Here is a 22,548-nt window from a genome sequence, read left to right as displayed (position 1 = left end):
GAACGCGGGGTCCGGGGAGAGCGGATATAGTGACTGCGGGGTCCGGGAAGAGCAGATATAGGGAACGCGGGGTCCGGGGAGAGCAGATATAGTGAACGCGGGGTCCGGGGAGAGCAGATATAGTGAACGCGGGGTCCGGGGAGAGCAGATATAGTGAACGCGGGGTCCGGGGAGAGCAGATATAGTGAACGCGGGGTCCGGGGAGAGCAGATATAGTGAACGCGGGGTCCGGGGAGAGCAGATATAGGGAATGCGGGGTCCGGGGAGAGCGGATATAGTGAACGTGGGGTCCGGGGAGAGCGGATATAGTGAACGTGGGGTCCGGGGAGAGCGGATATAGTGAATGCGGGGTCCGGGGAGAGCGGATATAGTGAATGCGGGGTCCGGGGAGAGCGGATATAGTGAATGCGGGGTCCGGGGAGAGCGGATATAGTGAACGCGGGGTCCGGGGAGAGCGGATATAGTGAACGCGGGGTCCGGGAAGAGCGGATATAGTGAATGCGGGGTCCGGGGAGAGCGGATATAGTGAATGCAAGGTCCGGGGAGAGCGGATATAGTGAACGCGGGGTCCGGGGAGAGCGGATATAGTGAACGCGGGGTCCGGGGAGAGCGGATATAGTGAATGCGGGGACCAGGGAGAGCGGATATAGTGAATGCGGGGTCCGGGGAGAGCGGATATAGTGAATGCGGGGTCCGGGGAGAGCGGATATACTGAATGAAAGGTCCGGGGAGAGCGGGTATAGTGAATGCGGGGTCCGGGGAGAGCGGGTATAGTGAACGCGGGGTCCGGGGAGAGCGGATATAGTGAACGCGGGGTCCGGGGAGAGCGGATATAGTGAACGCGGGGTCCGGGGAGAGCGGATATACTGAATGAAAGGTCCGGGGAGAGCGGGTATAGTGAATGCGGGGTCCGGGGAGAGCGGATATAGTGAACGCGGGGTCCGGGGAGAGCGGATATAGTGAACGCGGGGTCCGGGGAGAGCGGATATAGTGAACGCGGGGTCCGGGGAGAGCGGATATAGTGAACGCGGGGACCAGGGAGAGCGGATATAGTGAATGCGGGGTCCGGGGAGAGCGGATATAGTGAATGCGGGGTCCGGGGAGAGCGGATATACTGAATGAAAGGTCCGGGGAGAGCGGGTATAGTGAATGCGGGGTCCGGGGAGAGCGGGTATAGTGAATGCGGGGTCCGGGGAGAGCGGATACAGTGAATGCGGGGTCCGGGGAGAGCGGGTATAGTGAATGCGGGGTCCGGGGAGAGCGGGTATAGTGAATGCGGGGTCCGGGGAGAGCGGGTATAGTGAATGCGGGGTCCGGGGAGAGCGGGTATAGTGAATGCGGGGTCCGGGGAGAGCGGGTATAGTGAATGCGGGGTCCGGGGAGAGCGGATATAGTGAATGCGGGGTCCGGGGGAAGGGATATAGTGAATGCGGGGTCCGGGGAGAGCGGGTATAGTGAATGCGGGGTCCGGGGGAAGGGATATAGTGAATGCGGGGTCCGGGGGAAGGGATATAGTGAATGCGGGGTCCGGGGAGAGCGGGTATAGTGAATGCGGGGTCCGGGGAGAGCGGGTATAGTGAATGCGGGGTCCGGGGAGAGCGGGTATAGTGAATGCGGGGTCCGGGGAGAGCGGGTATAGTGAATGCGGGGTCCGGGGAGAGCGGATATAGTGAATGCGGGGTCCGGGGAGAGCGGATATAGTGAATGCGGGGTCCGGGGAGAGCGGATATAGTGAATGCGGGGTCCGGGGAGAGCGGATATAGTGAATGCGGGGTCCGGGGAGAGCGGGTATAGTGAATGCGGGGTCCGGGGAGAGCGGGTATAGTGAATGCGGGGTCCGGGGAGAGCGGGTATAGTGAATGCGGGGTCCGGGGAGAGCGGGTATAGTGAATGCGGGGTCCGGGGAGAGCGGGTATAGTGAATGCGGGGTCCGGGGAGAGCGGATATAGTGAATGCGGGGTCCGGGGGAAGGGATATAGTGAATGCGGGGTCCGGGGAGAGCGGGTATAGTGAATGCGGGGTCCGGGGGAAGGGATATAGTGAATGCGGGGTCCGGGGAGAGCGGGTATAGTGAATGCGGGGTCCGGGGAGAGCGGGTATAGTGAATGCGGGGTCCGGGGAGAGCGGGTGTAGTGAATGCGGGGTCCGGGGAGAGCGGGTATAGTGAATGCGGGGTCCGGGGAGAGCGGGTATAGTGAATGCGGGGTCCGGGGAGAGCGGATATAGTGAATGCGGGGTCCGGGGAGAGCGGATATAGTGAATGCGGGGTCCGGGGAGAGCGGATATAGTGAATGCGGGGTCCGGGGAGAGCGGATATAGTGAATGCGGGGTCCGGGGAGAGCGGATATAGTGAATGCGGGGTCCGGGGAGAGCGGATATAGTGAATGCGGGGTCCGGGGAGAGCGGATATAGTGAATGCGGGGTCCGGGGAGAGCGGATATAGTGAATGCGGGGTCCGGGGAGAGCGGATATAGTGAATGCGGGGTCCGGGGAGAGCGGATATAGTGAATGCGGGGTCCGGGGAGAGCGGATATAGTGAATGCGGGGTCCAGGGAGAGCGGATATAGTGAATGCAAGGTCCGGGGAGAGCGGATATAGTGAATGCGGGGTCCGGGGAGAGCGGATATAGTGAATGCGGGGTCCGGGGATGGCGGATATAGTGAATGCGGGGTCCAGGGTTTAGTAACATTTTAAGGGCTCGTCAGTCAGTTTCAGTTGTCAGTTTTCTGCTTGTCAGTTTCCATCAGTTTTTCTGCACGTATGGTGTGAACGAGGCATAAAGCTGAACACTCCCATCTCTGTACCATGAACCCCCCCCCCCTCACCTGAGCATGCTGGTTGTACTGCTCCAGCAGCAGGGGGAGGACACTTGCTGACACCTTCAGACACGCCCTCGAGGAGGCACCGGCTGCGGCCTGGAGGAGTTTAGCGCTGGGCCAAACCAGTTTCATGTCCGGCTCACACAGATGATGCCTACAATCTAGGAAAAGGAATGGCTGGTTAGTGAGTATGCCGGTCACACAGCTGCCAAATATTGGACTGCTCAATACCAGCATCCCGGTTAGTTACCTTGCAGGATGTTGTTCAAAAATCCATCTAACAAATCCTCAGAGTCGGGGCCCAACACAGAGCGTGAGAGACAGTCCGTCAGAGCCTGGAGGGCAGCCAGACCCTCAGACTCCACTTTCTCACTCGCAGTTTGAAATACCTGACAAGGAAGAGCGACATTAGTGACGTGCCATCGCCGGTAACACCGAATCACCAAAACTGCACACCTACCTCTCTGCGAATGGAAGACCAGAGTCCCGGCAGGAACTCCTTCAGCTCCTTCTGTCCATAAACTGCGCATGCGGCGGTCTGTAAAACATCATCATCTCAGAAACATTAACCACTTCTAGTCTGGACGCTTCCCCCCCCCCCCTTCCAGTCCGGACGCTCCCCCCCCTTCCAGTCCGGACGCTTTCCCCCCCCCCTTCTAGTCCGGACGCTCCCCCCCCCCCTTCCAGTCCAGACGCTCCCCCCCCCCCCCCCTTCCAGTCCAGACGCTCCCCCCCCCCCCCCCCTTCCAGTCCAGACGCTCCCCCCCCCCCCCCTTCCAGTCCAGACGCTCCCCCCCCCCCCCCTTCCAGTCCAGACGCTCCCCCCCCCCTTCCAGTCCAGACGCTCCCCCCCCCCCCTTCCAGTCCGGACGCTCCCCCCCCCCCCCTTCCAGTCCGGACGCTCCCCCCCCCCCCCTTCCAGTCCGGACGCTCCCCCCCCCCCTTCCAGTCCGGACGCTTCCCCCCCCCCCCCTTCCAGTCCGGACGCTTTTCCCCCCCCCTTCCAGTCCGGACGCTTTTCCCCCCCCTTCCAGTCCGGACGCTTTCCCCCCCCCCTTCCAGTCCGGACGCTTTCCCCCCCCCTTCCAGTCCGGACGCTTTCCCCCCCCCTTCCAGTCCGGACGCTTTTCCCCCCCCCCTTCCAGTCCGGACGCTTTCCCCCCCCCCTTCCAGTCCGGACGCTTCCCCCCCCCCCCTTCCAGTCCGGACGCTTTTCCCCCCCCTTTCCAGTCCGGACGCTTCCCCCCCCCCTTCCAGTCCGGACGCTTTCCCCCCCCCCCTTCCAGTCCGGACGCTTTTCCCCCCCCCTTCCAGTCCGGACGCTTTTCCCCCCCCCTTCCAGTCCGGACGCTTTCCCCCCCCCTTCCAGTCCGGACGCTTTCCCCCCCCCTTCCAGTCCGGACGCTTTCCCCCCCCCCTTCCAGTCCGAACGCTTTTCCCCCCCTTCCAGTCCGGACCCTTTCCCCCCTTCAAGTCCGGACCCTTTCCCCCCCTTCCAGTCCGGACACTTTCCCCCCTTCAAGTCCGGACCCTTTCCCCCCCTTCCAGTCCGGACACTTTCCCCCCCCTTCCAGTCCAGGCCAATTTTCAGCTTTCAGCACTGTCACACTTTGAATGACAATTGCGCGGTCATGCAACACTGTACCCACATGAATTGTTTTGCATTTTTTTTAGACAGATAAAGCTTTAATTTGGTGGTATTTATTTACCATTGCGATTGGTTTTTTTTTTTGCTATATAAGTGAAAAAGTCCAAAAATTTTCAAAAAAAAAGTGTTTTTCTTATAAAATTTTGCAAATCTTTCTTCAAAATTTATTTGGCTATCTTTTTAGTAAAAAAAAAAAAAAAAAAAAATTACCCAAATTAGTTTATAACCAAAAATTATAATTTTTCAAAAACCTTTTTCCTTATGTTTTTTTTAACATACCGTCACCATGGTGACACTACTACTTGTGGGGGGTGATGAAGATTTTTTTTTTTTTTTTTCTTACACTGATTGCTTTTACACCCATAAAGGCTGTAAAAGCAATCATTTCTCCTTCTCTCTGGCTGTATTCTTGCAGCTATTGAGAACTTCTGTGTGAGCTGTGATTGGTCACAGCTTGTCACATTGTACAAGGCTGTTGTGAATAGCCCTGTACCATGTGACCTCGGTGATCATTCACAGATTTCACTAGTAGTAAGCAATGAGGTCAGAAGTGACATCTTGCTTACTACTATTCATGTGATCACTGACTGACCAATCAGTGATCACATGATCGGGACTTCACACAGAGGTCCCGTACAACGATTGGTGTTCAGAGGACACACCGGGCAACGAATCGCGGTGCTGCGCGCTCCCTGGGAGTGCGCACAGCCTGAAAATGCGGGTACCGTTTATGAATGGCAACCCTCTCCTGCACTGCTCCCATCTGGCCGTTTATGTACATGGGCCAGACAGGAAGTGGTAAATAGTGGATAAAAGTTTTTTTACCCCCAACAACTGCATTTTCCTGCAGCAAACCGCTCTCCTTTTACAACAGAAACCCCACAAACACACAGGGGCCCCAGATGTACTGAAGAGCCCCAGGCACACTCAGCATCTCACCAATGTCTGCAGGGAATCCAGTTTGGCACTCTGTACATCTGAATCCATTTTCTCAATCAGCAGAGGCAACAAGAACTGGTAGAGATAAAACACGAGCCAGTTAGCTGTTAAATAAAAATGTCTTCCCACGGACAAATGCAGATTCACCACAATCAGGGTTCAGATTTTCACTTTCAATAAGTATTTACTGAAAGGATAGTAAAAGTTGAATTTTTTTTTTTTTTACCTTCATGCATTCTATGCGTGAAGGTTAAAAAAAAAAAAAAAAAAAAACTTGCATCTTACCCCATAGTTCCCCCCCCCCCCCCCTTGATCCAGCGGTGTACATGGGAACCTCGGTTGTCCCAGGTCTCTCTCTATCCTCAATGGCTGAGACAGCAGCGAGAGTCACTGGCTCCTACAGCCAGGGATCCAATGAGGAGAGAGCTGGGGTAGCGCCAAGCTGTCCCTGATCTCTCCCCTCATTGGCTGAGAAAGCAGTGGGAGCCATTTAAAAAAGAAAAAAAAAAAAAAAAAAAAAAAAAAAAATCACATTTCGTCAAATTTTGGCCAAAATGTATTCCATGTCTTCACTAAAATTAAAAATTCCAATACGTGAAAATTGGTCTACGTGAAAGTTATAGCGTCTACAAATGGCGGTATAGATACTGGAATTTTAATTTTAATTTTTTTTTATACTAGCAATCGCGGGGATCAGCGACTTATAGCTGGAATGCAGCGGGCATTCTGACACTGGGAGGAACTTACTTGGTGTCACTGACATCCCCCGTGACACCAATACAGTGATCAGTGCTAATAAAAAGCCCTGACAGGGTACTAATGGCACTGGGCATGAAGGGGTTAACATCTGGGGTCATCTAAGGGTTAACTGGATACACAGAATATAACTGGATATAACATTTATAGGGAAAGTTGATCCAGGGAATATCCGATTGCCTCTCGGGGGATCAGGAAGGAATTTTTTCCCCTGCAGGAGCAAATTGGATCGTGCTTTGCTGGGATTTTTTGCCTTCCTCTGGATCAACTGTGGGTGTAGGATTATAACTTTTTTTTCTTATTAACCACTTGCCTACAGGACACTTCTACCCCCTTCCTGCCTACAGGACACTTCTACCCCCTTCCTGCCTACAGGACACTTCTACCCCCTTCCTGCCTACAGGACACTTCTACCCCCTTCCTGCCTACAGGACACTTCTACCCCCTTCCTGCCTACAGGACACTTCTACCCCCTTCCTGCCTACAGGACACGTCTACCCCCTTCCTGCCTACAGGACACGTCTACCCCCTTCCTGCCTACAGGACACGTCTACCCCCTTCCTGCCTACAGGACACTTCTACCCCCTTCCTGCCTACAGGACACTTCTACCCCCTTCCTGCCTACAGGACACTTCTACCCCCTTCCTGCCTACAGGACACTTCTACCCCCTTCCTGCCTACAGGACACTTCTACCCCCTTCCTGCCTACAGGACACTTCTACCCCCTTCCTGCCTACAGGACACGTCTACCCCCTTCCTGCCTACAGGACACTTCTACCCCCTTCCTGCCTACAGGACACTTCTACCCCCTTCCTGCCTACAGGACACTTCTACCCCCTTCCTGCCTACAGGACACTTCTACCCCCTTCCTGCCTACAGGACACGTCTACCCCCTTCCTGCCTACAGGACACGTCTACCCCCTTCCTGCCTACAGGACACTTCTACCCCCTTCCTGCCTACAGGACACTTCTACCCCCTTCCTGCCTACAGGACACTTCTACCCCCTTCCTGCCTACAGGACACTTCTACCCCCTTCCTGCCTACAGGACACTTCTACCCCCTTCCTGCCTACAGGACACTTCTACCCCCTTCCTGCCTACAGGACACTTCTACCCCCTTCCTGCCTACAGGACACTTCTACCCCCTTCCTGCCTACAGGACACTTCTACCCCCTTCCTGCCTACAGGACACTTCTACCCCCTTCCTGCCTACAGGACACTTCTACCCCCTTCCTGCCTACAGGACACTTCTACCCCCTTCCTGCCTACAGGACACTTCTACCCCCTTCCTGCCTACAGGACACTTCTACCCCCTTCCTGCCTACAGGACACTTCTACCCCCTTCCTGCCTACAGGACACTTCTACCCCCTTCCTGCCTACAGGACACTTCTACCCCCTTCCTGCCTACAGGACACTTCTACCCCCTTCCTGCCTACAGGACACTTCTACCCCCTTCCTGCCTACAGGACACTTCTACCCCCTTCCTGCCTACAGGACACTTCTACCCCCTTCCTGCCTACAGGACACTTCTACCCCCTTCCTGCCTACAGGACACTTCTACCCCCTTCCTGCCTACAGGACACTTCTACCCCCTTCCTGCCTACAGGACACTTCTACCCCCTTCCTGCCTACAGGACACTTCTACCCCCTTCCTGCCTACAGGACACTTCTACCCCCTTCCTGCCTACAGGACACTTCTACCCCCTTCCTGCCTACAGGACACTTCTACCCCCTTCCTGCCTACAGGACACTTCTACCCCCTTCCTGCCTACAGGACACTTCTACCCCCTTCCTGCCTACAGGACACTTCTACCCCCTTCCTGCCTACAGGACACTTCTACCCCCTTCCTGCCTACAGGACACTTCTACCCCCTTCCTGCCTACAGGACACTTCTACCCCCTTCCTGCCTACAGGACACTTCTACCCCCTTCCTGCCTACAGGACACTTCTACCCCCTTCCTGCCTACAGGACACTTCTACCCCCTTCCTGCCTACAGGACACGTCTACCCCCTTCCTGCCTACAGGACACTTCTACCCCCTTCCTGCCTACAGGACACTTCTACCCCCTTCCTGCCTACAGGACACTTCTACCCCCTTCCTGCCTACAGGACACGTCTACCCCCTTCCTGCCTACAGGACACTTCTACCCCCTTCCTGCCTACAGGACACTTCTACCCCCTTCCTGCCTACAGGACACTTCTACCCCCTTCCTGCCTACAGGACACTTCTACCCCCTTCCTGCCTACAGGACACTTCTACCCCCTTCCTGCCTACAGGACACTTCTACCCCCTTCCTGCCTACAGGACACTTCTACCCCCTTCCTGCCTACAGGACACTTCTACCCCCTTCCTGCCTACAGGACACTTCTACCCCCTTCCTGCCTACAGGACACTTCTACCCCCTTCCTGCCTACAGGACACTTCTACCCCCTTCCTGCCTACAGGACACTTCTACCCCCTTCCTGCCTACAGGACACTTCTACCCCCTTCCTGCCTACAGGACACTTCTACCCCCTTCCTGCCTACAGGACACTTCTACCCCCTTCCTGCCTACAGGACACTTCTACCCCCTTCCTGCCTACAGGACACTTCTACCCCCTTCCTGCCTACAGGACACTTCTACCCCCTTCCTGCCTACAGGACACTTCTACCCCCTTCCTGCCTACAGGACACTTCTACCCCCTTCCTGCCTACAGGACACTTCTACCCCCTTCCTGCCTACAGGACACTTCTACCCCCTTCCTGCCTACAGGACACTTCTACCCCCTTCCTGCCTACAGGACACTTCTACCCCCTTCCTGCCTACAGGACACTTCTACCCCCTTCCTGCCTACAGGACACTTCTACCCCCTTCCTGCCTACAGGACACTTCTACCCCCTTCCTGCCTACAGGACACTTCTACCCCCTTCCTGCCTACAGGACACTTCTACCCCCTTCCTGCCTACAGGACACTTCTACCCCCTTCCTGCCTACAGGACACTTCTACCCCCTTCCTGCCTACAGGACACTTCTACCCCCTTCCTGCCTACAGGACACTTCTACCCCCTTCCTGCCTACAGGACACTTCTACCCCCCTCCTGCCTACAGGACACTTCTACCCCCCTCCTGCCTACAGGACACTTCTACCCCCCTCCTGCCTACAGGACACTTCTACCCCCTTCCTGCCTACAGGGAACTTCTACCCCCTTCCTGCCTACCGGACACTTATACCCCCTTCTTTACCAGGCCAATTTTCAGCTTTCATCGCTGTCGCACTTTGATTGACAATTGCGCGGTCATGCAACATTGTACCCATATGAAATTTTTATCATTTTATTCTCACAAATAGAGCTTTCTTTTGGTGCTATTTAATCGCCGCTGGGCGCTTTACTTTTTGCGCTATAAACAAAAACATTTGCAAAACATTTGAAAAAAAAAAAAAGTTTCTTTGTTTCTATTATAAAATTTTTAAAAACAGGTAAGTTTTCTCCTTCACTGATGTGCGTTGAGGCAGCACTGATTGGCACTGATAGGCGGCACTGATAGGCAGCACTAATGAGGTGGCATGGATAGGCGGCACTGATAGGCAACACTGATGATGGGTACTGATAGACAGCACTGATAGGTGGCACTGATTGGCATCACTGCTGGGCACTGACTGGCACAACCGCTGGGCACTGACTGGCGGGCTGCACTGGTGGGTACAGGTGGGTGGCACAGGTGGGCACAGGTGTGTGACACTGCTGGGTGCACTGCTGGGCACAGGTGATTTTTCTCCACTGATATGCGCTAATGAGGTCGCAGTGATGCACACTGATAGATGGCACTGATGGACACTACTGATAGGCACTGAAAGGTGGCACTGATATTCAGCACTGATGTGCACGGATAGTCGGCACTGATTGGCAGCACTGATAGGTGGCATTGATTGGCACTGATAGGTGACACTGAAAGGCAGCTCTGATGAGCACTAATATGTGGCATTGATGTGCACTGGTAGGCACTGATGGGTCTACACTGAGCAGTGCCCTGATGATCAGTGTAGATGTCCCCTCTGAGTAAAGCCGATTATCGGCTCTCCTCTCCTCTGTCAGCGTGACACCTTGTTAGGAGAGAAATGCCGATAACCGACATTTCCATATTTACATGAGATCAGCTGTGATTGGACACAGCTGATCACATGACCGAGCAGACATCTTCGGCTCTTTCCGTTGATGGGTGATCCGCTGTGTCCGAGGGTCACAGCGCACCGCCGATAGCCATGCTGTGCTCTCCCGGAGCCGCGCATGCGTGGTTAGAATGGGAAGACGTCATACGACGTCCTCCCAGAACGAGAGAACCACCTTGCGCCCCGTCATTTCCCTATATGGCGGGCGGGAGGCGGTTAAAAATGAGTGTTTACAAATCACTTTAAGGCTTACCTCAGCAAAACGAGGGGTGGCTGCTAGGACAGCCCGAAGCCCCAATATCAGGTCTTCCCTGGTGATGCCATGTGGGTCACTGGAAGGCTGGAGAAGCAGGAAGACATCATTACATTACAAGCAGATATGGAGAATGCAGTTATTAATCATACAACAGTTGCATAAACCCGCACTGTACCAAAGCAGGGCAATCCAGGTAATACATAAACCTTCAAAGAACAGCACATCCAACGGGCAGCGATCTCCCAGAACAAAACAAAAGATCAAACCTACCGGAGTAAAGTCGATGGGGAAATAGCAGGACACCACTTCAAATAACTCCTCCACAAATGGACCTATAATAAGAAGTTTCCGTTACTTCAGGGACAATACGAAAAAAGGGCCGAGGACTAGCATTCTATTCATTTTATTTTTGCAAAAAAAAAAAAAATCAGATATAAAAAACACACTTGACATGACACACAAAGGCAGCCTCTCTGAAACCTTTCAACACGGAGGAACCCCTGAAATAACCTTCAAGTCTCAGGGAGCCCCTGCTAAACATGGCTTCATCTACAATTCATTAGTATGATGGTCAATGGGGAGAATTCCCCCCGTACACATAGCTAAAAGGATCAATGGTGTCAGCGGGAATCTCTTTGAGGGAGAAATTGCTCAAGGAACCACCTATCAACCTCTGGAGGAACCCGGGTTGAGAAACTCCACTATAAGCGCCTGACACGTCCAGTGTTGTTTTATGTAAGAGATCCCGGATTCCCTGAACTGAAGGGCGCTTATTGGCTTCCAACATCTTAAACTGGAACTTCACGCAATCAACATTGACTATTATTCATCCTTAAGCTTCCACCATTATTAAACAGACAGGAAGGTACACTATATTGTCCAAAGTATTGTCCCCGCCCTCCAAATTATGTGATTCAGGTGTTCCAATCCCCTCCCAATCATGTGATTCAGGTGTTCCAATCCCCTCCCAATCATGTGATTCAGGTGTTCCAATCCCCTCCCAATCATGTGATTCAGGTGTTCCAATCCCCTCCCAATCATGTGATTCAGGTGTTCCAATCCCCTCCCAATCATGTGATTCAGGTGTTCCAATCCCCTCCCAATCATGTGATTCAGGTGTTCCAATCCCCTCCCAATCATGTGATTCAGGTGTTCCAATCCCCTCCCAATCATGTGATTCAGGTGTTCCAATCCCCTCCCAATCATGTGATTCAGGTGTTCCAATCCCCTCCCAATCATGTGATTCAGGTGTTCCAATCCCCTCCATATCATGTGATTCAGGTGTTCCAATCCCCTCCATATCATGTGATTCAGGTGTTCCAATCCCCTCCATATCATGTGATTCAGGTGTTCCAATCCCCTCCATATCATGTGATTCAGGTGTTCCAATCCCCTCCATATCATGTGATTCAGGTGTTCCAATCCCCTCCATATCATGTGATTCAGGTGTTCCAATCCCCTCCATATCATGTGATTCAGGTGTTCCAATCCCCTCCCAATCATGTGATTCAGGTGTTCCAATCCCCTCCCAATCATGTGATTCAGGTGTTCCAATCCCCTCCCAATCATGTGATTCAGGTGTTCCAATCCCCTCCCAATCATGTGATTCAGGTGTTCCAATCCCCTCCCAATCATGTGATTCAGGTGTTCCAATCCCCTCCCAATCATGTGATTAAGGTGTTCCAGGGTTATAACAAAGTGGAAGCAACTGGGAACAGCCACTCAGCCACCAAGTGGTAGGCCACGTCACATGACAGGACGGGGTCAGCGCATGTTGAAGCACACAGTGCGCAGAAGTCGCCAACTGTCTGCAGAGTCAATAGCTAAAGACCTCCAAACTTGGTGTGGCCTTCAGATGAGCCCAACAACAGTGCGTAGAGAGCTTCATGGAATGGGTTTCCATGGCCGAGCAGCTGCATCCAAGCCTTCCATCACCAAGTGCAATGCAAAGCGTCGGATGCCGTGGTGTAAAGCACGCCGCCACTGGATTCTAGAGCAGAGGAAACGAGTTCTCTGGAGTGACCAATCACGCTCCTCTGTCTGGGAATCCGATGGCCGTGTCTGGGTTTGGCGGTGGCCAGGAGAACGGCACTTGCCTGACTGCATTGTGCCAAGTGTAAGGTTTTGGTGGAGGAGGGATTATGGTGTGGGGTCGTTACTCAGGGGTTGGGCTTGGCCCCCTAGTTCCAGTGAAGGGAACTCTTAAGGTGACATTTTGGACAATTTCATGCTCCCAACTTTGTCTGGGGAGAGCGGATATAGTGAAGGCGGGGTCCGGGGAGAGCGGATATAGCGAAGGCGGGGTCCGGGGAGAGCGGATATAGTGAGGCCCCCACATGCTGCCTGAGCCTAGGATCCAAGGGGGGGGGGATTTGCTTTTAAGGCCATAGCTACTGCAGGTACCACAAGCCGCCTGCACTTCAGGACTGTTGATAACTTTACATACATTCTGCATTCTTCAACGATGAACATTTCTCAGCCTGGTAACTCTTACCGAGAGCATAGTTCTTGGTGATGATGTCATGTACGATTCGGAAGGCCACAAGCAGGTTACGAGGGTCCTTTTCCCCATCCATGACTTGAATAAACCCGAAAGTGAAATCCGCTCCGAGACTCTTTAGTTCTACAGTCAAATATAAAAGATTTATGTTCTTTTCCATATTTACAAAAAAGTGGGGGGAGGGCAAAGGAAATCTGCGGAGTCCACCAAAATTCAGTGTAAGGTGAGGGGTGCCTCCAGAACTTTCTGGTAGGATGAAAAAGCATACAAAAAAAAAAGAAATGGGCTACACACATGACCACAAAAACATGTTTATTCATGAAAAACATACAAAGTAAAACACATTGCATTGGGGACCTGGTTACCACTCCTGACCGTGAAAACCCCCATCCCTCACATGGGGGGGACCTCCCACAGTAGGCACTCTATTGATGGTACCAAAGAGTGTCCCCAGTGTGTGCACGGCACCCACACTTCCCCTAAAAGCCAACTCACTTACCCTAACACCACAACCACCACCCAACAATCCCCCCAAAAAACAAAAAAAGCCCCCCAAAATACCCCAACACTCCTTCCACAATGACCCTCCCAGACCCACCCAACCACCCCCCTTCCAGAAAGGAAAGAAGGGAGCTGAGGTGTAATACTTGCCCTCCAGCTGTTGTGAAACGACATGTCCCATGAGGCATTGCAAGACTGACAGTTACAAGCATGATTCCCAGAAGCAGAGGCATGATGGGACTTGTAGTTCAGCAACAGCCGAGGCCGTAGTTCCCCACCTGTGCCTTCCAGGGTCCACACAGCCATTTACATCAAATTCTGCCATAGAAAAGTAACAAATCTAAAGTCTCGTTTGTTCAGGAGACAATAACCTACCAGAGGAAACTGAAACCCACACAAACATGTGTAGAACACACACCCACCGGCCACTTTATGAGGTCCACCTTGCTAGTCCCGGGTTGGACCCCCTTTTGCCTTCATTCTTCGTGGCATAGATCAAACAAGGCGCTGGAAACGTTCCTCAGAGATTTTGCTCCATATTGACATGATGGCATCACGCAGTTGCTGCAGATTTGTTGGCTGCACATCCATGATGGGAATCTCCCGTTCCACCACATCCCAAAGGTGCTCTATTGGATGGAGATCTGGTGACTGTGGAGGCCATTGGAGTCCAGTGACCTCATTGTCATGTTCCAGAAACCAGTTGGAGATGATTGGAGCTTTCTAACATGGTGCATTATCCTGCTGGAAGGAGCCATCAGAAGATGGGGACACTGGAGTCATAGAGGGATGGACATGGGAAGCAACAACACTCAGGTAGGCTGTGGTGTTTAAACGATGCTCAATTGGTACGAAGGGGCCCAAGTGTGCCAATAAAATCTCCCCCACCCATGACACCACCACCACCAGCCTGAACCTTGATACAAGGCAGGATGGATCCACCACACCATGACACCACCACCACCAGCCTGAACCTTGATACAAGGCAGGATGGATCCACCACACCATGACACCACCACCACCAGCCTGAACCGTTGATACAAGGCAGGATGGATCCACCACACCATGCCACCACCAGACTGAACCTTGATACAATGCAGGATGGATCCCCCACACCATGACACCACCACCACCAGCCTGAACGGTAGATACAAGGCAGGATGGATCCACCACACCATGACACCACCAGCCTGAACCGTTGATACAAGGCAGGATGGATCCCCCACACCATGACACCACCACCACCAGCCTGAACGGTAGATACAAGGCAGGATGGATCCACCACACCATGACACCACCAGCCTGATCCTTGATACAAGGCAGGATGGATCCACCACACCATGACACCACCACCAGCCTGAACCGTGGATACAAGGCAGGATGGATCCCCCACACCATGACACAACCACCACCAGCCTGAACCATTGATACAAGGCAGGATGGATCCACCACACCATGACACCACCACCAGCCTGAACCGTTGATACAAGGCAGGATGGCTCCATGTTTTCATGTTTACACCAAATTCTGACCCTACCTTCTGAATGTTGCAGCTGAAATCCAGCCTCATCAGACCAGGCAACGTTTTTCCAATCTTCTATTGTCCAATTTTGGGAAGCCTGTGCGAATTGCAGCCTCTGTTTCCTGTTCTTAGCCGACAGGAGTGGCACCCGGAGTGGTCTTCTGCTGCTGTAGCCCATCTGCTTCAAGGTTGGACGTGTTGTGCGTTCAGAGATGGAATTCTGCATACTTTGGATGTAACGAGGTGTTATTGGAGTAACTGTTGCCTTTCTATCATCTAGAACCAGTCTGCCCATTCTCCTCTGACATCAACAAGGCATTTTCCTCCACACAAGTGTTGCTCACTGGATATTTTCTCTTTTTCGGACCATTCTCTGTAACCCTGGAGATAGTTGTGCGGGAAAATCCCAGCAGATCAGCAGTTTTTGAAATACTCAGACCAGCCCGTCTGGCACCAACAACCATGCCACGTTCAAAGTCACTTAAATCCCCTTTCTTCCCCATTCTGATGCTCGGTTTGAACTTCAGCAAGTCGTCTTCACCACGTCTAGATGCTTAAATGCATTGAGTTGCTGCCATGTGATTGGTTGATTAGCAATTTGTGTTACCAATCAATTGAACAGGTGGACCTAGTAAAGAGGCCGGTGAGTGTACATATTCCATGCAGATGGGGTCCTGGTGAGAGCAGAACCCAAGCCCTGGCTGGCAGAGTGGAAGTAAAAATAGGCAGTTGATCTATGTTTTTACCACCCTTGACCACCCACCAAAAGCCTACAACAGCAGCCAGAAGGGGTAATATACATGTCTCAGCCTCTGACCAGCTGGCCGCACCATTGGATCACTTCTCAGGTGCGCCGGTTTTAACGGTAAGCCTGCGAAACACCAGCAAGCGGCGGGAGGGGGGGGGGGCGCATAACCTCCTGCTGCTACTGAAAGCAATCTAGTGGCTAACAAACTACTCAGACCGCTTTCAAGAGACTGCCGGCCAAAAAAACAACAAGGTTGTGGCTGATATCTTCAGTCATAACCCCGGTAAACCGCAACGTGTATATACGTATAACCCCGGCAAACCGCAACGTGTATGTACGTATAACCCCGGCAAACCGCAACGTGTATGTACGTATAACCCCGGCAAACCGCAACGTGTATGTACGTATAACCCCGGCAAACCGCAACGTGTATGTACGTATAACCCCGGCAAACCGCAACGTCTATGTACGTATAACCCCGGCAAACCGCAACGTCTATGTACGTATAACCCTGGCAAACCGCAACGTGTATGTACGTATAACCCTGGCAAACCGCAACGTGTATGTACGTATAACCCCGGTAAACCGCAACGTGTATGTACGTATAACCCCGGTCAACCGCAACGTGTATGTACGTATAACTCCGGTAAACCGCAACGTCTATGTACGTATAACCCCGGTCAACCGCAACGTGTATGTACGTATAACCCCGGTCAACCGCAACGTGTATGTACGTATAACCCCGGTAAACCGCAACGTCTATGTACGTATAACCCCGGTAACCGCAACGTCTATGTACGTATAACCCCGGTAACCGCAACGTGTATGTACGTATAACCCCGGTAAACCGCAACGTGTATGTACGTATAACCCCGGTAAACCGCAACGTGTATGTACGTATAACCCCGGTAAACCGCAACGTGTAAGTACGTATAACCCCGGTAAACCGCAACGTGTATGTACGTATAACCCCGGTAAACCGCAACGTCTATGTACGTATAACCCCGGTAAACCGCAACGTCTATGTACGTATAACCCCGGTAAACCGCAACGTCTATGTACGTATAACCCCGGTAACCGCAACGTGCATGTACGTATAACCCCGGTAACCGCAACGTGTATGTACGTATTGCGGTTGACAAGTGGATATAGACACCTACAACCAATGAGCCATATTACAGACGCGTCGGTACCGTGATTTGTCCGGATTGCAGACACATAATCCACAATGGTATTACAAAGAACACGACATTCTCCGAGGTCTCGGCCTCCAGGGTTACCTGTAATGTCTCTTCCAGAGTTACACAAACAAGCTCTGTGGTCATTCCCAGGAGGAATGAAACCATCAGAGATTTGCTGATCATCCAAAGAAATATTCAGACTCTTCAGTGTTTCTGCAGACCCTCCTTATGCATTCTACCCTGTTGCCCCTGAGTGTACTTGTGCATGCTCCCTCCATTGCACCCATTGACACAGACAGCAGGTCTCTGCCCCGTCCCTTGCTCCCTCGTCACTGGCTTTGATTGACAGTAGTGGGAGCCAATAGCTCCTGGTGCCCCAGCAAAACCAGTGAGACCAGGAGAGAGAAGCAGCAGACGTGCACAGCACTGTGTCAAATACGGGTACAAGTAAGTGAAAAGGGGGGCAAAACTGATGCCTAAACATTTTTTACCTTAACATCTTGGCACCGGCGCCTCCCGGCCCTTTGAGGGTTTCAGAAGCCGGGAAGCAGGGCGGGGTTTAGGGTCATGTAACAACCGTGACTCGCCGTCATGGCGGTCACATGATCAGGAAAGGTCCCGATCAAAGGAGGAGATCGGGACCTTTCCGTGAGTACCGGACATGTGTGCTGGGAGTGCGCACTCTCAGCACGTTTTTTTTTTTTTATAGAACGCAAATGTGCGGCAGCTCGGTGTCTAGGCCCAGACGCTGGCAGGCCGCACATTTGCGTTCGGCCGGCGCCAAGAGGTTAAAGTGGAGTTCCAGCCCCACCCCCCCAAAACTTAGGCCAGCAGCTACAAATACTGTGGCTGCTGACGTTTACTATTAGTGTACTTACCTGTCCAGGGATCCAGCACTGTCCTCACCCCGAGCCGATTCTTCGATCGGCTATTGGGTGCTGGTGCCGCCATCTTGACTAAAGGAAACCTGCAGTGCAGCCTTGCGTCTCCCCAGAGGGTCTGCTACTGCGTCCCAGAGGGCTGCAGGGGGAAGGAGGGGGGCCGAACTCAAGCTCAATTCACCGTGACAAACTGAGCTGGAAATGGGAGCGGGGATCTGTCAAAAACAGAGTGATGCTCTGTGCTGCTGCTGACCAATAAGAATCCCTCTGATCTGCAGAAAGCAGAGGGAGAAAAGTGGGGATTTGAAATCCCTGGAACGTTGCACCGGTTGCATGAGCACTGACAGCTCACAGAAGTACAGTAGGGACTGGGGGGTGCATGGGAGGATACACGGGATTGGGGGGTGGGGGGGTGCATGGGAGGGTGCACGGGGATGGGGGGTGCACGGTGTTCTCTTTTTTATCTTTTCTCTAAAAAGGTGAATTAACCCTTTAAATAAAGTACCTCTATTACAAAAACAAATCACAAACAAAGCACATCATTTCATACCTTCTTCTCTGCTCTTCATGAAATTGGTGATGATCACATAGACCGTATGGCGATCTAACTGCATTAAAGACTGTGAGGAAATACAAACATGTTGGAGATTAGTATAAAAACAAAAAAACATGAGTTCTAAGGAATACAAAGTGTTTTTTCTTTGTTATTGCTCAGTGCTAGAAAATACAATTTTGTAATATTTGTTTCATGGTAAGGCAAATCCAGATAATGCACATGAATATTATTTAACATTTGCAGCCAGCAGGTGGCGCTCTGTGCAAGGACAAGAACAATCTCAAAGTGGTTGCAAAGGCAAAAAACCTTCCCTGTGCAGAATCTCCCCCTCCCAATACTCACCTAAGTCCCCTATTGATCCAGCAATGTGCACTGAAGTCTCGGCTATCCTTGGACTCCCTCTCCTCATTGGCCAGTGAACTAATGAGAGAGCGAGGGGGCGGGGCCGAGCTGCGGCTCCGCGGGGGAATGGACACACTGAGCAGAGGCTGGGGAGCCGCTTGCTGCTGGGGCACCCGAAAGGAGGGAGGGGCCAGGAGCGCCGGTGGGGGACCCGAGAAGAGGAGGATCAGGGCTGCTCTGAGCAAAACCATTACATAGAGCAGGTAAGTATAGACATGCTCATTTTTTTTTTTTTTTTTTTAAATGTAATCCTTTAGAATCACTTTGATGAATGCTTTGCGAAAACCAGACTTGGAGAATCAGACACACCGCAGAGATGGGAAAATTGTATATTAGTCAGTCTACAGAACCTGACAAAAACATGAAGACGCTGCTAGCTTTTCCTGTTATACAGAATGGATGCTTTCTGCAAAAAAATACAATAATAAAAAAAATAAATAAAAAACACACACACACACATAAATATATACACACATACACACACCCCCCCCCCCCTTCCTGTCCAAGTCCATTTTCAGCTTTCAGCGCTATCACACTTTGAATGACAATTGCGCGGTCATGCAACGCTTTTTTTTTTTTACAGCGATTGCTTTTACACCCATAAAGGCTGTAAGAGGAATCATTTCTCTTTCTCCCTGGCTGCATTCTTGAATATTGAATATGAATTTTTTAGCATTTTTTTGAGACAGATAAAGCTTTATTTTGGTGGTATTTATTCACCGCTGGGTTTTTTATTTTTTTTTTTTTGCTATATAAACGAAAAAGTAAAAAAATTATGAAAAAAAGTGTTTTTCGTATAAAATTTTGCAAATAAATCTTTCTTCATAAATCTTGGCCAAAATGTATTCAGCTATCTTTTTAGTAAAAAAAATAAAAAAATAACCCAAAATTAGTTTATAACCAAAAACTATAATTTTTTATATTATTTATGTTTATTTTTTTACACACTGTCACCCTAGCAGTAGTACTACTTGTGGGGGGTGATGAATTTTTTTTTTTTTTTTTTTTTTACACGGATTGCTTTTACAGCCATAAAGGCTGTAAGAGGAATCATTTCTCCTTCTCTCTGGCTGCATTCTTGCAGCCATTGAGAAATACTGTGAGAGCTGTGATTGGTACAAGGCAGTTGTAAATAGCCCTGTACCATGTGTCATCATTCACAGATTTCACACGTAGTAAGCAATGATGTCAGAAGTGACATCTTATTACTCTGCATGTGATCACTGGTTGGCCAATCAGTGATCACATGATCGGGACCTCACACAGAGGTCCTGCAGGACGATCGGTGTTCTACTGTGTGAGCTGTGATTGGTCACAGCTTGTCACATGGTACAAGGCTGTTGTGAGTAGCCCTGTACCATGTGATCTCTGTGATCATTCAAAGATTTCACATGTAGTAAGCAATGATGTCAGAAGTGACATCTTGCTTACTATTATTCATGTGATCATTGATTGCAGCAGGCACCAAATCGCGGTGCCGCACGCTCCCAGGGATCGCGCACAGGATAAAATGGCAAGTGCCGTTTATGAACGGCAACCCGCCCCTGCACTGCTCCCGTCCGGCCGCTTATATACATGGGTTGGACAGGAAGTGGTTAAATGATACATAATGTCAAAACGGTTTCCCAATCTGTAACTTTGTGACACTATGACCAAATATAGGAAGCCAATGATTCATTCGGTGTAACTTGATACAGGTAAGCTGCAGAATATTGGGGGATCTCTGATCCTCGGAGATGTGAGTATAGTGAGAAGCTATATATTGCACAATGGACGGGTGACAAAGTGCGCTTCTCAGAGTCTTAGGCCTCATTCTGCCATGTGAAGGGCCGACTTCATCCACATCGGATGCACAGATCGTCCAAGAAGGGGTAATGCAGACAGCGGAATTCAATGACAGGTCACCCAGCTGCATGGACCGAACTCCACAGACCACGTCCACATCCTGATCCGTGTAGAAGACCCGCAGAGATGTGAATTCCAGGATGACTGTGGAGGTCCATGCAACCGACCGCCTGTTATTGATGTCAGAAGGATACCTGTTCCTGCACGGAACACCTCGTGTGAGTGAGCACTTCTACATCGATCCCCCTGCAGTCCCCGACCTAAAAACATACGAATTTAGAGAATTTTACCTGGACATGAATCTCCTGGAATACAGACTTCAGTACGGACACTGCCAGACCCAGGGGGAAGACCTCCGACATACTCTGTGACAAAACACAAATCATCGTATGATCAGGGGGAATAAATACTTTACTAATGTAATTCATTATAAAAGACCTCCAGAAGTTGTGACACCAAGCAAAAAAGTCCACATGGGGGAAGGGGGCTCTGTCATGCTTGTCCAGGGGGTGGACTTGGCCCCCAAGGATATTGGTCATACTGGTACAGCTTTATATGTTTACTAACTATATGTACACAATGTAACCATTACTGACCGCTACACTTAACTTAAATATATGAATGTATTCGTCTAAAGCTGAACTCTGGGATCAGCAACTACTGTCTAAATCCATTGGTCAGGTGTCTTCTTCCTGAGTCTCGGTGAGCTTTGTATATTTCTTGCAGATCTGGGCAGTAATCCAGCGTGAGACTTCCTGTAATAAAGACCGCTCACTGCTGCGCTCTCTCCTTGTGCAGGGTAACTGGTCTGGTCTCCGCCCCTCTTGTAGTTTTCTGCAAAAACCATGTTGTAGGTGTGGCCTGCTGGGCCCCTCCCACAGCTCTGCCCTCTCTCCTTGTGCAGGGTGACGGTCTTGTCTCCGACCCTCCTATAGGTTTCTGCAAAAACCATGTTGTAGGTGTGGCCCTGCTGGGCCCCTCCCACAGCTCTGCCCTCTCTCCTTGTGCAGGGTGACTGGTCTGGTCTCCGCCCCTCCTATAGTTTTCTGCAAGAACCATGTTGTAGGTGTGGCCTGCTGGGCCTCTCCCACACCTCTGCCCTCTCTCCTTGTGCAGGGTGACTAGTCTGGTCTCCACCCCCTCCTGTAGTTTTCTGCAGGGCAAAAACCATGAAGTGGGTGGGGCCTGTTGGGCCCCTCCCACAGCTCTGCCCTCTCTCCTTGTGCAGGGTGACAGTCTTGTCTCCGTCCCCTCCTGTAGTTTTCTGCAAGAACCATGAAGTGGGTGGAGATACTGCTAGGCCCCTCCCACAACTCTGCCCTCCCTCCTTGCGCAGGGTGACGATCTTGTCTCCGCCCCTCCTGTAGTTTTCTGCAAAGACCATGTAGTAGGTGGGACCTGCTGGGCCCCGGCCCCTCCCACAGCTCTATCTTCTCTCGTTGTGCAGGGTGACTGGTCTGGTCTCCGCCCCCCCTTGTAGTTTTCTAAAGGCAGCCTGTAGTGGGTGGAGCCTGCTGGGCCTCTCCTTCAGCTCTCTTCTTGTGCAGGGTGACAGGTCTAGTCTCCTCCCCTCCTGTAGTTTTCTATAGTGGGTAGGGTCTGCTGGGCCCCTCCAACAGCTCTACTTTTACAAAGTAGTATCTGGTTTGCAAAGGCTTTTGGTGCACAAAAAGTAGATTTCTGTCGTTTTTACTAATAGGAAATACACTCACGACCACTTTACTAGGTCCACCTGTTCAATTGCTTGGTAAAACAAATTGCTTATCAGCCAATCACATGGCAGCAACTCAATGCATTTAGGCATCTAGACGTGGTGAAGGCGACTTGCTGAAGTTCAAACGGA

General features: G+C 51.5%; 1 protein-coding gene across 1 annotated transcript in view; it reads right to left on the bottom strand.

The window, feature by feature from the left end:
* MMS19 (MMS19 cytosolic iron-sulfur assembly component) overlaps nt 1-22,548 on the bottom strand; it is an 86,275-nt gene that overhangs the window by 40,836 nt on the left and 22,891 nt on the right. The window contains exons 5-13 of the mRNA XM_089664199.1: nt 20,996-21,070; nt 18,453-18,522; nt 13,064-13,192; nt 10,840-10,901; nt 10,567-10,653; nt 5,407-5,481; nt 3,280-3,357; nt 3,070-3,208; nt 2,826-2,980 (exon numbers count right to left, since the gene is read on the bottom strand). Of these exons, the coding sequence (XP_089520325.1) occupies nt 2,826-2,980; nt 3,070-3,208; nt 3,280-3,357; nt 5,407-5,481; nt 10,567-10,653; nt 10,840-10,901; nt 13,064-13,192; nt 18,453-18,522; nt 20,996-21,070 (870 nt within the window). The remainder of the gene's footprint in view (nt 1-2,825; nt 2,981-3,069; nt 3,209-3,279; nt 3,358-5,406; nt 5,482-10,566; nt 10,654-10,839; nt 10,902-13,063; nt 13,193-18,452; nt 18,523-20,995; nt 21,071-22,548) is intronic.

Source organism: Staurois parvus, unplaced genomic scaffold, assembly GCF_062004578.1.
Source record: "Staurois parvus isolate SC_StPar_1 unplaced genomic scaffold, SC_StPar_1.0 ptg001853l, whole genome shotgun sequence".
Taxonomy (NCBI): domain Eukaryota; kingdom Metazoa; phylum Chordata; class Amphibia; order Anura; family Ranidae; genus Staurois; species Staurois parvus.
Note: the sequence above shows the minus strand (reverse complement) of the source record. Positions and strands in the feature narration are given on the sequence as shown.